Raw genomic sequence first — 15,449 nt, 5'->3', positions numbered from 1 at the left:
TACATTGCTTTGGACGCCAAGACAAGGTATATTGAGAATTTGCTACCGCCGTTGGTTAGACTGCGTGCTGATGTTGAGCGTTGGAGGGCGTTGCCTTTGTCACTTCTGGGCAGAGCGGTGCACTTTAAAATGTTGGCTCTTCCGCGATTTTTATACGTTCTACAAAATGCTATGGACCCAGTGCCTGCCAAGTACTTCAAGGAGGTTGAGGCGCTCCAGAGGCTGCTCCTCTGGGATGGTAGACCCCGCATTGCCTATACCAAACTCACCTTGGCCTGGTATGATGGTGGTATTGGGCTCCCCGATTTGAGGAAATATTATTGGGCCTCCCAGTTGGCAGCTATTAATCAGATAGTCTACGGCCTGCCGGGAGACCCTGGATATGCTATGGATCGTAGTCAGTCCCCCGGGGGAGATTTCCTTCGGGCTCTGTATAATCGTCCGGGGCGGTTTTCTCTTGCGGGTCCCACCTCACATGCAGTAAGGGTTTGGCATTCGGCTAATAAAAATCTGGGATGGGAAGGGAGATTGACTCTCGCGACCCCTCTCTTTAGCTCCGCCAAATTGGGCAATCTGTGGACCACCAAAGGCTTTGACAAGTGGGAGTTGATTGGAATTGGTCAGATAAAGGATGTCTGGGGGAGGGGGGAAGTACTGACCTTCGAGGCACTTCAGCAGAGTCACCACCTACATAACAAAGAGCACTTCCGCTATCTGCAGGTCAGGCATGCCCTTCTATCTCATGTCTTACCGGGAGACAACCTCCCCGAGGCCTCCTCCCTTGAAGATCGTGTATTGGATGGGCATCTACCGGAAAAAAACATCTCCTTGATTTACCGAAAGTTGATCAATCACATGAAAGACCCATTGAGGTCTATCAGGGAGGCGTGGGCGGCCGATGGATTAGAGTTGGATGATGAAGACTGGGTTGAGGCTGTGTCTTCCCCCACGGTGGTAGCGATACAGATGAGGTTGCGTCTGGTGCAATTGAAGATTCTACATAGGTCTTATGTTACTGGTCCGGGGCTGGTGAGGATGGGATGGAGTACAAATGGGGAATGCAAGAGAGGCTGTGGAGATATTGCCACGTTTCTACACATACTGTGGCACTGCGATAGAGTTCAAACCTATTGGCGCGCCATACATGAGACTCTGCGAGATGTCCTGGGTTGTGAGGTGAGATTGGAGGCGCGCAGCTGTCTCTTAAATGTTTGGGAACCCACGGATCTTAATCAATATTTAAAGCAATGGGTTACGCCGGCCTGTATGATTGCTAAGCGCAATATAGCACAACTATGGGGAGCCACTCAATCGCCGCAACGCGCCAAGTGGGCCCAAGACTTGGACTGGTGTATGTTCAGAGAGTGTGCTGTGTATGTTGCGAGGGGCTGCCCTGAGAAATGGATACAAATATGGGGGCCGTGGAATGTGTACCAGGGGGATATTTGTGTTCCCCCGGCCAGGCGAACTGATTTGGACACTCTGGATTCCAAGTTTTTACTATTCTGTTTTATATCCTGTTTGCGAGACGACCTCTGCTCCGAGCACTGCAGTGATAATGCCAATGTATTCCCAATGCAATTGTTATGTTTGTTTCATTGTTTCATGATTAATAAAAAGAAATATAAAAAAAAAAAACATGCATCTTCAGTGCTCCTAGAAACCACAAAAATCTGTGTTTCAACAAAATCATCCCTAAACCTCCTGCTGCTTCTGCTGGTTTCAGTGCTTGTCATTCAGCAGTGGTTGACACACATCTTCAAGGTCCAATTTGAATATTGACCTGTGGTGCTGTTTGAACAAAAGGGCTGCAAAAACAAAATGGAACGCGACTAGCACTGTGGGCTTATCTTGTGTCATACCAGCCACAGAGGCTGGAGGGCTGGTATGATAATAGAAGATCACTATGATGCAATAACGAGCATTACAAGTATGGGACAATTTGTTCGGCACTGCAGGATCTCCAAAGATAATCATAAAGGTTAGAATAGAGTAGCAAGCAAATGTGCAAAAACTGTGTCTCTCAGCTAAAGGAGTTAATGACAAGTGGCCACAGAAATTATTATAGATCACTAGGCATAGAGACTCTTTAAGCGAGATGTGATCCACATTTAACTAAGCTCTTGACAATAGTGTCTTTTTTATATGAACAGATTTCCATCAAGCTGCCCCTGCCATCATAGTTGTTTTCAACGTTGAACCAAGTCCTTGAAGGCAAGCAAGCAGGTGCAGTACCTCTTCTCGACATGGAGGTTCTCGACGTCAAACAGGAGCAATGTCTTCCTTCAGACGTTCTCATTTTCGATGTCACTCTGCAGGAGTCCTCAGAGGGTGATTTATGGGCACTGGTAGAGGGGACAGCCTATCCTTGCCCTTCAGCAGTCTCACCAGTCAGGGAATCTTGCTGTCTGCGAAGTTCCACTTGACCATGGAGGCAAATTTTCTCTCTCTCTCTCTTTCTCCCTCAAAGTGCGTCTGGAAAGGGTCTTGCAGTGGTCACATGTCTTGGGGTCATGAGAGTCTGGCAAATATAAAATACAGATCCCGTGAGGGTCTGTTTTTGCCACTTTCCTGCCACACTGTGGACAGTTTGCAAAAAGAGACTGCATTGTGCGATAAATACTCTACGCCCGAAAGGACGTCACGGGAACCAGCTTTATATAGGTGTTAGGTGAAAATTATGAGGGACAAACCTAAAAAAAAAAAAAAGTCAGAGGTGTGCTACAGGAGCTGGGAAAATGAACGGAGTAAACTGCCACCTACAGGGCATGATGGGACACTGGCAGTCAGAGGGCCCTTATAGGTGCAGTGTCTTATTTACAATGTTTCAATGCCTATTCAGGCTACATTGCTATGTATTACTCCTTATCTTAGTTTAAAAAAATAAGTAAAACATGTTTGTGAAGGATGTTTTAAAACGATCACTTTTCATTTTGCTGAAGTAATTTCTAAGGGTATGACCCATTTTTTCTTCTAAATGTTAACATAATTCAATAATTCAATGTAGCCTGTTTTTAAGGCTGCAAAAAAATTGAAAATGCCTGTCACGTGTGCCCTTGCCTTTACATAGTAAGGCGAAGTGGAAGTGACAATGATTTGCTACGGCAGCCCCGCTGTGAAAGTGACTGAATGACTTGCTACGGCATCCCCGCATGTGGGCAGGACTATTCAGTGCTTATGAGTATCAATTGAGATACCCAAGAGAGAAACTGGGGAGTTAAAGAAATCCTACGTGCAAGATTATGTCTTTACACAAATTTCAGCCGGTCCAAAGCCCTACCTGGATTGAGTACCACATTTGTAGGAGTGGAAGTTCTTGACCAGTTTCTGGGTGGGTTCAATCAGATGGCAACTTTGATTCCCTTTGGGGCAAAATATAACCGGAAACGGTGGCTGCATGTGTGATGAAATCTGTCCAGACCAGAGAGGTTACAGTTTAAGAAATCTAGACCAGCGTTAATTTAGTTGCAAAGGCTGAACTCTTGAGACCTGTTTGAGACTAGGCTTTTCCTCAAATGTACTACCAGAACAGCTTAATGCTCCGAGGTTGATATGATAGCTGTCTAGATCAATTTAATAATTTTAGTTAAAAATAAAAGTGACTGTTTTAGTAAATGGATTTGTATTTATTGTTATTACTTAGTGTTGTTAATTACTGTTATTTGATAAGATATTTCTGTTCTATGATTTTTTTCAAATGTTACAATAAAGATTGACCGATTGATTAGACTTCTAAATCAATTTTGTTTTCTTCGGATAAAAACTAAAGTCTCTTCTGACATCAAGCAAGTAAAGGAAGTGTTTGGCAGAAGTAGGTTTACTGCAAAAAACTGCAATGCCAATGGTCTAAATAATAAGGAATGCTGAATTTCTTTGAGCAAAACAAAGGGTGCGTTCTCAAATTATCTCTTGCAGTGAAAGTATGTGGTGCAACTCACTAACCTCTCAAGTAGAAGTGATAGCCATTACAGAGGCGCTTTTCCACATTAGACGCTGCAATAAAGCTTTGTGGATGGGTTCATATATTTGGATAGAACTAAATTGAGTTTGCATTGTGGAAAAGGCGCTCGAACTTGCAGAAACCCCTAATTTTAGCTTTTAAGAAAGCTGGTGCATTTTGGAATTTTGAAGGAAAGGGGATTATGCAAGCCGTTTCTGCATGCTATTATCACAGCCCGATGGATTTTATCATCAAAGAAAACAACAGCTAAGGCTTGGCTAGACTCAGTACGTATGACAATCACTTCTTTACAGAATGACAGAAGATTGCAATACAACAGACAAAACCTTCTTCTACTTTAAAGTATAAGAGTTTCTAACTGCAGTCCTCTTAGCGAATTCATATTGAATTGCCCATATTTTCTAATTTCAGGAGCCTTGCTACCAAACTCAATGAGATCATATTTGGATGAAACATTTGTCCTTGCAAGAGGACAGCAGGTTTGGTTTGCATGCATGTCTCTTGTGTGGCTTTAAGGGCATCTGCAGCTTGCTCAGAAACTGCCATTGCATGAATCATACAATCTCTGCTGCCTGGGAAGTTCATGTCTTCCAGTTCACCACTTTTTCTAATCCCATCTGAATCCTCTTGGATATTTTGGCACAAACCTCAGCCCTTGATGGAATGAGAGTCTGAGAGGGACACTACACAGATAAGGGTCATATGTGGCCTTCTACAAGTAGATTCGACAAATACATACGGCATTCTGACTGGGAAAATAGGCTTGAAAAGCCAACGAGAGTCTGATTCTTATTTGTAGCAACAGGACAAGCTGAATTAAGATCACGTTTGTAGAATTCGGACAATAAGTATTCAGAAAAACTAATAGTATTTCAAGGTCCCACTCACATGGGTCGGAAAAAACTCGAAGCAACTGCAAGTAGAAAGGATCATGGGACTGAAATCTCAGATTCTTTTAAAAGGCAAAGAGTATTTTGTTTTAATACCTTTTAATGCTAAGCCTAAACGGCATACTCTGTACCCTCACTTTAGAGGGATTTAGGCTGCAATTTAGATAACGCTACTGTAATGTAGTTTTAAGAAGGGATTTCTCTGGATTTATGATAATTCCAGGGAAAACAAATCATCCACTTGACAGGCTTTGGGGGCGCTCTACAACACTGGATATGATTGATTTGGCACCTAATTTGTAAATAAACGTGTCAATTGTGTTCTGGGTTCCAGGAAACAGCATGGAATTCTAATGTTGAGAACTATCAAAAACAATTCTACAATACACAATTAACTTTAAACTGGTTTTTACTTTTATAATGTACCTACTAAAACAGAAGGTGTAATGTCCGTCATCCTGAAACGGACTGTTTACTTTTGTGTATATGCTGCAGAACTAAGATACGCCACATCAGTAAGAATATCATCATGCTTCCTCTTCACTTATCAACCAGGCAATTTTATCAAAATTCCCCATCAATACTAGAGAAACCAGAGCTTTGAAACTATCCAATTAAATTTACCTAAGGCAGTTATTTATTCGTTTTTTGGGATTAAAGGTAAAAAGAGAATGCTTTCTAGCTGTATGTACCTCCCGGTGTTAACTGGGACCCACTCCCATTTATTTGGTATTTGATGCAGTTGAAACATATCGTAGCCAGTTTACAGCAGGCTAATCCCACGTTTTCTTTTGACACCACAGATCAAATGCCCAACAAACAAATAACAAGTGATACATTTTAACAGGGATAACTTAGAGGTTGCCGTAGTTTTATTTTTAAAGGAGGTTCTCTTTCAACCATGAGATTAAACCAAATCATGAGATTAAACATGACCAACCTTCAGAAAAATAATGAGTAGACATTTAACACTTACATCGTAGCTAAAATCCGCATCGTTTGTGACCGTCAAGTCAGCAAGATCCCCAAGGCCAAGAACACTTTCCAAAACATCATCTGAACCCATGATGAAAGATTTGCCACCACCAGATGGAAACGCAATAGGTTCTGCTGCAAAAAATAAATGATTATGTAAACATTTATTAAACAACTTGCATAGTAACAGCTATTTCTAAACTCCTGCAGTCATACTATTTTCAAAATAAGTAATTTTTCCAGTAGCGGCCAATGCCCATTAAGTCAAATTTATCTATAAAAGATATGAGCATGGCTACACAAACCATTGAAGCCATTAAAAAAAATTAATTGAAAGATGAGCAATAGAGTTAAAGCGATGTTCATGCCTGCTGTGAAATGCATCTCATGAGTCTGAATTATGGCAAAGTCGACATTACTGGAGACGTCTGCCACACAGCCAGACCTATTGTGAGCAGTTAAGTTGAAGTGATCATACAGAGTTACTGCCTTTCCTACTCCGTCCTACATTCTTTAACTGAGTTAAGAAGAAAGATGGGGAGTGGCATACACCCTCCAACATTTCTGCAGGTTCGGTATAAACAAAAAAAATACATATTCTGTAAGTCAAAGGATACCATCCAGTTTTCCGCTTCCAATGCCAAGGAAACGTCTGGAAGGTTTCCCTGCAAAGGTAAACGTTGAAGAGCCTGAGGTCTAGCCTACGACCTATATATGTAAATAGGTACCTTGAGGGCATAATTATTATGATTCTAATATTAGTTATACTACCTTTCCATTATCTGATGTCTTTTATATGACTCAAAAGACTAATGTATACACAAATGTAATGTAATATGTTTGTTCATCTAAATTGCAAAAATTAATAAACTCTGTGTTAAAAAAAAGAAAAAAGAGCCTGAGGTCTAGGATTGGACAGAGACCGCCCCTCTTTGTTGGAAACCAGGAAGTATAAAGTGTAGCAACTCGCCCTATGTCCTGCTCTGGGAACAACAACCACTGCTACTTTTTGCAACAGGGCTGCCACTTCTTGTTGCAGAATTTCAAGGTGAGCTACTGACTGAAGTGACTAAAGCAGAGGCTGGAGGAGGAGAAGGATGGAAGGGTAGGATACATCCACTTTGTATAGTTTTAAACACCTACTGGTCCGTTGTTAGTTTCTTTCAGGCCTCTAAAAAGGCTAATATCCTCGCTCCAACAGCTGCATATGTTCTGTTACGCAGAAACTAAATAACCTTTTCAGGTGGTGCCGGGGAGCATGAGGAGGGAGTTGCTGGGGTCCGACTATACTTAGTCTTGCCACAGCCTCCAAATGGCTCAAGAAACTAGCTAAAGTATACACAAAAATAATAGGCGCCACCTGTGGGCCTCCTACTTCTAAACTAAGATAGTGTAGCCCCAGCGATACCCTAGGCCTTTCCTTTTCTCGTGACGTGGTGCTTATACCACTTTCTTAATATATGGTTTGCTTCACCCCTAGGGCCAAACTGTAAATTGTGCAACTTAACGTATCCCGATTAAGTAACTTGTTATGTGCTTTGGCCTCTGATCTCAAAGAGTTCAGAGGAGTGTGTTAGTAAATAAATACATATATATTTTATATATAGCCTGTGTGGTGTCCTTTCATTTGATATTCAAGGGGTTACATATGGTAAAACAGCTGGCTTTACACGCCCTCAAGAGTCTTTTAGCCTAAGACTGTTCTGTACACGCTACCACTAGGATAGCTGGTCTATAAGGTTGACTTATAACCATAATGTTATCACAAAAGGGCACGCTCCTTTAACATGAAACAAAGATGTTTCTTAAGCTTTACTTAAACAAATGTTCATTGATTCCAATCAAGCCATTGTTGTTGATGACGTTTTATCTTTATTAGAATATTTAGTATTCATCAAATTTATAGGTTCATCAGAATATTTCCAAAATCCATTATAATCATGGATTCTTAATTGCGTTTCATTATACCCAATGCATTTCGGGTTATCAAGCTAACCCTTCATCAGGGGTCTATAAAAAAGAAACATAAAGGACCTTAGTATTCAGTACATAGCATACAGATTCATGAACATTCAAAAACTGTGCATTCTCTAGGATTTCAAAATATCTTAGGTTCAAACATGTAGTGCTTACTGACGTTTATATTTTATAATATACTGAAAACCAGACAAGAATATGTACTACACAATATAAAATCAAACCATTAAATAAATAGACTGTATATGAGTTCCTAAGTGGAAGAATGGTCATGTGAGGACAGTCTAATGAATCTCCGGGAGAAACGCGGGATCACTCAATGCAATCGAATGCCTAGTGAATTTCATAGAGTGGTGAGACCCTGGGTATATTCAGCACCATACCGGTGATGGAACTAGTTAGTCGAGTGCTAACTGTCAAAATGCTCTAGCATCCTGAGTCGAATGAGCAGACTATAACAATAAGTGACGGCCAGTCTGAAATACGGGCTTCAAAGACTGTATCAACACGGGGAAACTTACTTATGAAAACGCGTCAGGCTTCACAACTTCGATGTCGGCAGGTTCTAACAGGAGCCAATCGCTATGCTTCTTATAGAGAGAGTATGATGTGTCACGTGACTACACATCGTGCACTCATAACGTGAAGTGTAAAAAATATTACCGAAAGTGCATCCAAATACACCCGTCGCGAGGTAGAAATTAATCTTCATTGATTAAAATTAAGAAGAAAGACGTTTGTGATAAATGAGGTTCAATGTTGTGGTTTGAGGATGAAAGGCGCTTCGTGATTGGGTGGAGTCCCGATCACGTGATATCGCGTGTGATCCAACTATGGGAAAAATAAAGTTTATTGAGATGGAATGGTTAACCAATGTGGATTTATTTAATGAGAACGATCTTCTGTCCTATAAACACATAAATATGCGAACATCTAGAAAAATGTAATGTAATGATATTATTATTATTATTATTATTTGGAATCTTATATAGCGCGTAGTTACCCTCGGGCATCCCAGCGCTCGTACATGACTCAGAGGCAAGGGGCTAAAAGGACAACGTTAGACAGGGAATAGGTGGGTCTTAAGCAACTTTCGAAATTGAATCATACCGGTCTCTGTCCGTAGATTCAAGGGCAATGCATTCCATAACTGGGACACATTCACTGAGAATCTTCTACCGCCCGTCCGGGCTCTTTTTACTCTGGCCACTTGTACCAGAAATTTGTGGTCAGAGCATAGTGCTCTAGTAGCCTTGTAGGGGAGCACCATGTTCTCCAGGACGGGAGGACCTTTCCCTTTCAAGATTTTATGAGCTGTACAGAGGGATTTAAATTTTATCCTCTCCCGTACAGGGAGCCAATGCAAAGCTCTTAATGCTGGTTTTGCTGACTGTCTCCTAGGAACATTCAGCAGCAGCCTTGCTGCTGCATTCTGCACCAGCTGAAGTTTGTTAAGCGTTGCCTCCGGCGCGCCCAAGAAAAGCGCGTTGCTGTAGTCTAACCTCGAGACGATCAGCCCCTGAATAAGAAGTTTCCTGGAGGTCGACGGGAGAAGAGGTAATATCTTGCGGGCGGATCGAAGCAAAGCAAAACAGACTCCTGCAGTTTTCTTTGCATGGGTCTGGAAAGACAGGTCTTGTTCGAGCCACACACCCAAACTTTTGATCTCTTTTTTGGGGCTTGGGGAATCGCCCAGGCAACTCGGCCAGCTACCTGGCGGCAAAGAAGGCCCGATATGTGTAGTGTAAGTTCCATGATTAAATATAATCAGAGCATATGCACGTAATGTTTCACTATATAAGTACAAACAAAAAATCACATATTTGAACACAATTATTCCAAACATAATTATTCCTAGATTCCTAAATAATTACATGAGAAGACTTCATCAATGGGTCCGACAGTATTTTAAATGGACTGAGAATGGATAAAACCTGAGCTGCAACGTTTCATGAACTATAGAGTCTATTATAAAAAACATGAAAGTTCTATCCGCAATTAATCCGGAACGGTTGAACACAGCGCACGCGTATACATTGATACGCAAAAAGCACAATGGCTATTTGGAGGATGACTCAGTGCTGTTAATTGCGTAACCGGACAAGTAAACAGCTGAAACCCGACCTTGCAGATTTCCTGCCAAAGCGGTTTTTACTTTCCTAGAACCTCTGATTATTCGCCTTTATACTACAGCAAATGTGATGAAAAGGTTTTAAAAATGTTATTCAAAATTTTATTCATGATGTCTAAGACAACAATAATGTCATCCAATGTCCTGATGATGATGCCTATATTTTAGGAAAGGCATCGAAACGTCGACCCTTAACCCCATATGCAAACTCTGTATATAACACTGAACAATGCAATGGTGTGGTTTATTTTAACATCCAAAGTCTGTTCCACTGAAATACAAGTGCACAGACAGATTTCTTGCTTTTTCCACTTTTTCTTGTTGTTGTCCTTTATATGTTGAAGGTCACGGCTGTGCCCGCTTGACATTTTCCAGAAATCCTAAAAATTTGACCTAAATAGAAAATAAAAACCTTGTCCGGACAGACAGAAGACATACGACCTATCAAGTGTATGATCATTGTTTTCTCTGTATACTATGTCTACATAGGGGCCACCAGTGTGATATCTAGGCATATCACACTGGTTAGCAGAAGTAACGCACAAGTTACTTACCTTCGGTAACGATATATCTGTAAGAAACAGTAGTTCGTATTAGATTCCTTACCTTAGAATATCCCCAGGTGTCAGACTGGATCTGGAAACTTTTGCGTAGCAGTACCCCTGCGCGTCGTAGGCGTCGTCTGCGGCTCCGCATCCGTCGTCGTGATGACGTCGTCGGAGTACTTAGACGCCGCGCTTGCGTGCTGACGTCAGTTCTTATACACAGCTTTTCCGCGCCAGAAACGCAGAGCCTTGATAAAAACCAACACTGGTGCCATGAAACTAGGACCCTGAAAGAAAGGGATGACCTTAACCCTAGATATCGGTTCGCAGAACGGGGAGGATGGGTGGGGCGGTAAGGAATCGAATACTAACTACTGTTTTACAGATATATTGTTGCCGAAGGTAAGAAACTTGTGCATCTGAAAGAAACAGGTTAGTATTGGATTCCTTACCTTAGAATAGATACCCCAGCAATACCAACCCCGGTGGTGGGTCTGCGAACCAATGATCACACCAGAAAGTCCTGGAGAACGGAATGGTCAAAAAAGCCATCTCGCCGGACTTGGCTGTCCAGGCAGTAGTGTCTTGCTAACGTGTGCAGCGAGGCCCACGTAGCTGCCTGACAGATGTCCTGCAAGGGGACTCCCCGACCCAGGGCAGTAGTAGCCGCCGCGGCCCGAGTGGAATGGGCACGTAGCCCCACAGGAGGCTCCTTTTTAGCCGGAGAGTAACAAGCCATGATGCACAAGACGACCCATCAAGAGATGGTCCGTTTGTGCACCGCCCGTCCCTTCTTAGCGCCCACGTAACCAACAAAGAGTTGGTCATCCACCCGGAACTGGGGTGTGCAATCCAGATAATATGAGCGCGCACGTTTTGGGTCTAGACAGTGGAGCCTCTCTTCCTCTTTCGAGGGATGCGGAGGCGGAAAGAAGGTGGGCAAGGTGATGGACTGCCCGATGTGGAAGTCTGTGACTACCTTGGGCAGGAAAGACGGTCGCGTCCGCAACACAACTTTGTCCGGATGGACAGAAAGGAAGGGAGGTTGAGAAGAAAGAGCCTGGAGCTCACTCACTCTCCTGGCAGAGGTGATGGCAGCCAGGAATGCAGTCTTAAGAGTAAGGAGACGAAGAACCTGCCAGGTGTTGAACCACCAGGGTCACACCCTGATGGCCCAGCCACTGCCAGAGGCGCAGAGCCTCCTGGCAGAGGTTCCACGACCCCACGACACCCTGTTTGTTGCAGTACCACATGGCGGTGGTGTTGTCCGTGAACACCTGCACTACACTCCCCCGGACAGAGGGGAGGAATGCCTTCAGTGCAAGCCGGATCGCCCGCAGCTCCAGAAGGTTGATGTGGAGCCGGGACTCCGCCGGAGACCAGAGGCCTCTGATCTCCGCCTCTCACATTTGGCCCCCCCAACCCTGGAGGGACGCGTCCGTCACAAGTACGTGCTCTGGGTGGGGTAGGGAGAGGGATCTGCCGCTGACCCAATCGCGGTCCGTGGGCCACCACTCCAACTGTCTTCAGTGCCCTCCGAGATCAAGACATGGTCGGACAAGTTGCCCTGATGCTGGGCCCACTGAAACTTCAGGTCCCACTGCAGAGACCGCATACGCCACCTGGCGTGATGCACCAGAAGGATGCAGGAGGCCATCAGCCTCAGAAGCCGCAGCGTCAACCTGACCGAGACTCGGGATAAAGGCTGAAAGATCGGAATCAGAGCCTGAATATCCCGAACCCGCTGTTCGGGAGGATAAACCCGAAACTGCGCCGAGTCTAGAACCGCTCCGATGAAAAGGAGTTTCTGAGAGGGACAGAGGTGCGACTTCGGCACATTGATGGAGAACACCAGCAGGTGCAGGAGGTCGGCCGTAGTCTGGAGGTGGCTGACGACTGTCTGGGGCGAGCCGCCTTCAACAACCGTCGAGGTAGGGGGAAGACTGAAACCCCTAAACTGCGCAGATGAGCTGCGACCACTGCCATCACTTTCGTGAACACCCGTGGGGCGCTGGTAAGGCCGAAGGGGAGCACGGTAAACTGAAAGTGCTTGTGGCCTACCGTAAACCGCAGATAGCGCCGGTGGGCCAGCAGGACGGGGATGTGGAAATAGATGTCTTGCAAGTACAACGATACCATCCAGTCTCCCAGGTCTAGGGGCAGCTAAGACCTGAGCCAAAGTCAGCTTCTTGAACTTCTCCTTCCGGAGGAAGCCGTTGACGTTCCGAAGGTCCAAGATAGGGCGTAGGCCCCCTTTGCCCTTCTTGGGAACCAAAAAGTAGTGGGAGTAACAACCACACCCTACTTCTGGCACAGGAACGCGCTCGATGGCCCCCTTGGCCAAGAGGGCCGTAACTTTCTCTCGCAGAAGATTCAAGTGATCCCCCGACACGCGGTGGTACTGTGGTGGCATGGCTGGAGGGGTCGCCTCGAAGGGGAGGGAGTAGCCCCTTCGGACGATCTGCAGCACCCACCTGTCCGATGTGATGTCGCGCCAGTGGAGGAGGTGATGGCAAACCCTGCCCCCCACTGGCGTCACCTGGGCCTGAAAGTTCGGACTAGGAGGGCTTTGAGGCGGATGCTGCGGGGGTGGATGTGGGCTGGCCTCGCCGTTGTCCCCGGGCACGACGTCCGCCACCGCGCTGGATGTTAGTCTGCGGCCCGTGGCTGGCAGGACGTGTGGGGGCGCCCCTCACTTGGCCGTGAAAGGCAGCAGGTTGCTGGCACGGGGCCGACAGGCCCAAGGACTTGGCCGTAGCCCTGGAGTACTTTAAGCTCTCAAGAGCACTGTCTGCCTTGTCGCCAAAAAGGCGACGGCCATCAAACGGCATGTACATAAGGGTGTTTTGACATCAGCCGAAAAGTTGGCGGACCTCAGCCAGGCGAGGCGTCGAATCGCCACCGTCGTTGCCATCGCTCTGCCTAGCGAGTCCGTTGTATCCAGCCCACACCGGATGGAATACCGTGCCGCATCTCAACCCTCCGCAAGGGCTTGGGCGAGTTTAGTCCGAGCCTCCTCCGGACATCGTGGCATCACTTCCGCAACCATGTCCCACAGAGAGTGGGTATAATGGCCCAAGAGACACGCGGTGTTAACTGACCGCAACCCCAAACTTAGTGAGGAGAACATCTTCTTACCATACTGTTTGTACCTCTTGGATTCCCGATCGGGGGGGGAGCCGTCGGGAATGCGGTCTGGGAGTTAGAGGCCTGTATGACCAGGCTCTCGGGAGTGGGGTGGGTGGACAGGAAGTATGTGTCGCCCAGTGACGTCTGGCCACGTTCCTATCTATAGGGGGAACTGTAGCGGGCCTGGACCAAGTGCCCAGGAGAACGTCAGACAAGGCCTCATTAAACGGCAACAGAGGCTCCGAAGAGCTTGCTTGAGGTTTAAGGACCTCAGTGAGGAGGTTAGTCCTCATGGCCGCGATGGGGAGTTCAAGGGATAAGGCCTTGGCCGCCCGCGTTAACACCACAGTATAGGCAGCCCCCTCCTCCGAAGCCACGGTAGGAGGGGAGTCAAAACAAGCATTGAAAATGCAATAGGTCTCGCAATAGAAGAGTTTGACCTTTTTCGTTTTGCAAATGGATGAGTGGCGTTGCGTGGATGAGTGGCGTTGCGTGGATGAGTGGCGTGTGTGAGTGGAGTTGCGTGTGTGAGTGGCGTTGCGTGTGTGAGTGCCGTTGCGTGTGCGAGTGGCGTGGCGTTGCGTGGATGAGTGGTGGATGTGGTGGTGGATGCGGTGGTGAAGTGGTGGTGTGTTGGACAGGCCCCACGAAGGGCTCGCTCCCTCCCCGCATGACAGGGCCCAGACACCGGCTCTCCGGGGCTACCCGCAGAAGCAACCCGCAACCCGTCCCCTCCGGGATGCCTGCTCCCGGATATCTCTGTGTCACGGGCCCGGGCCCCAGTCAGCCCCATTGCCCGGCCCAGCCGCCATCTTGGACACTGCACCACGCGGCCGCGTGGCCTCAGCTCGACCCCAACCCTGGGCCTGGCCAGGCCCCGCCATCCCGGCACCACCATCCATCCAGGAGGTGAACGGACCACTTGGCAGGCTAAGGGGAGAAAGAAGTGTCGATGGCTCTCCCCCGCCAGGTGCCGATCGCCCCCAGCCTCCCCGGGTGCTGGCTCCACCCCCCTGCTGGGTGTCTGGACTCCCTCATCCCGGACCTCCCGACCTCCCAGTGCGAGGGTCCGGACATCAAAGGGCGCCAGACCTATAACCGAGGAGCCCCAGAGCAGGAAGGGAGTTGTATCCTGGAGTCGAGAGACACCGAGAAGAACTCATCCTTGACGGACTGCTGGCGCTGCCGCAGCCCTGCCTTGTGAACTATCGTCCTGCCTGCTGGCGCTGCCGCGGCCTTCTGCAACCTTCATCCTCGTGGGACCTGCTGGCGCTGCCGCGGCCCGTTGTAACTTCCATCCTCGTGGGACCTGCTGGCGCTGCCGCGGCCCGGTGTAACCGTCATCCTCGTTGGGACCTGCTGGCGCTGCCGCGGCCCGTTGCCACCTACGACCTCTTCGGGACCTGCTGGCGCTGCCGCGGTCCGACCCGTCCGACCACCGAGCTCGAGGATTGTGAGCTACCGCCGTTTCACCTCAGTACCCGTAGGTACCAATACTGTCCCGCTACCCCCTTCTCCTACTAGAGACTAGAATTGAGAGGATCATCGTGTCCTGATCTCCTTGTATCGTACTACCTTACTTCAAGAACTGCCTATAAAAGGTGTTAATCTGATCTTCGTGTGGTGTCCATCTGTGGGGGGGGAAGTTACTTGTCTGTACGATCGCTGGAGACGGCCCTCACCGGAGGCCTCTCCCCTTGTGCTCGGCCGACCCTCCAGGTCCCCGTCTAACATTGGTGGCCAGCGGCGCGATCCGAACCAACGTGTAACCGTACAGAGAGTAACTCACCCTACGACTAATCCACAATGACGACCAGAGAGAGCGGATCTGCAGAGAAATT

The 15,449-nt window shown here is 46.9% G+C and overlaps 1 protein-coding gene across 3 annotated transcripts in view; it reads right to left on the bottom strand.

Moving 5' to 3' along the window:
• STRN3 (striatin 3) overlaps positions 1-15,449 on the bottom strand; it is a 984,550-nt gene that overhangs the window by 321,432 nt on the left and 647,669 nt on the right. For 2 of the 3 annotated variants that reach the window (XM_078659406.1, XM_078659408.1), the window contains one exon: positions 5,828-5,961. In XM_078659406.1, the coding sequence (XP_078515532.1) occupies positions 5,828-5,961 (134 nt within the window). The remainder of the gene's footprint in view (positions 1-5,827; positions 5,962-15,449) is intronic. The other variant, XM_078659407.1, reaches the window with a different exon arrangement.

The sequence above is a fragment of the Lissotriton helveticus genome, chromosome 9, assembly GCF_964261635.1.
Source record: "Lissotriton helveticus chromosome 9, aLisHel1.1, whole genome shotgun sequence".
Taxonomy (NCBI): Eukaryota; Metazoa; Chordata; class Amphibia; order Caudata; family Salamandridae; genus Lissotriton; species Lissotriton helveticus.
Note: the sequence above shows the minus strand (reverse complement) of the source record. Positions and strands in the feature narration are given on the sequence as shown.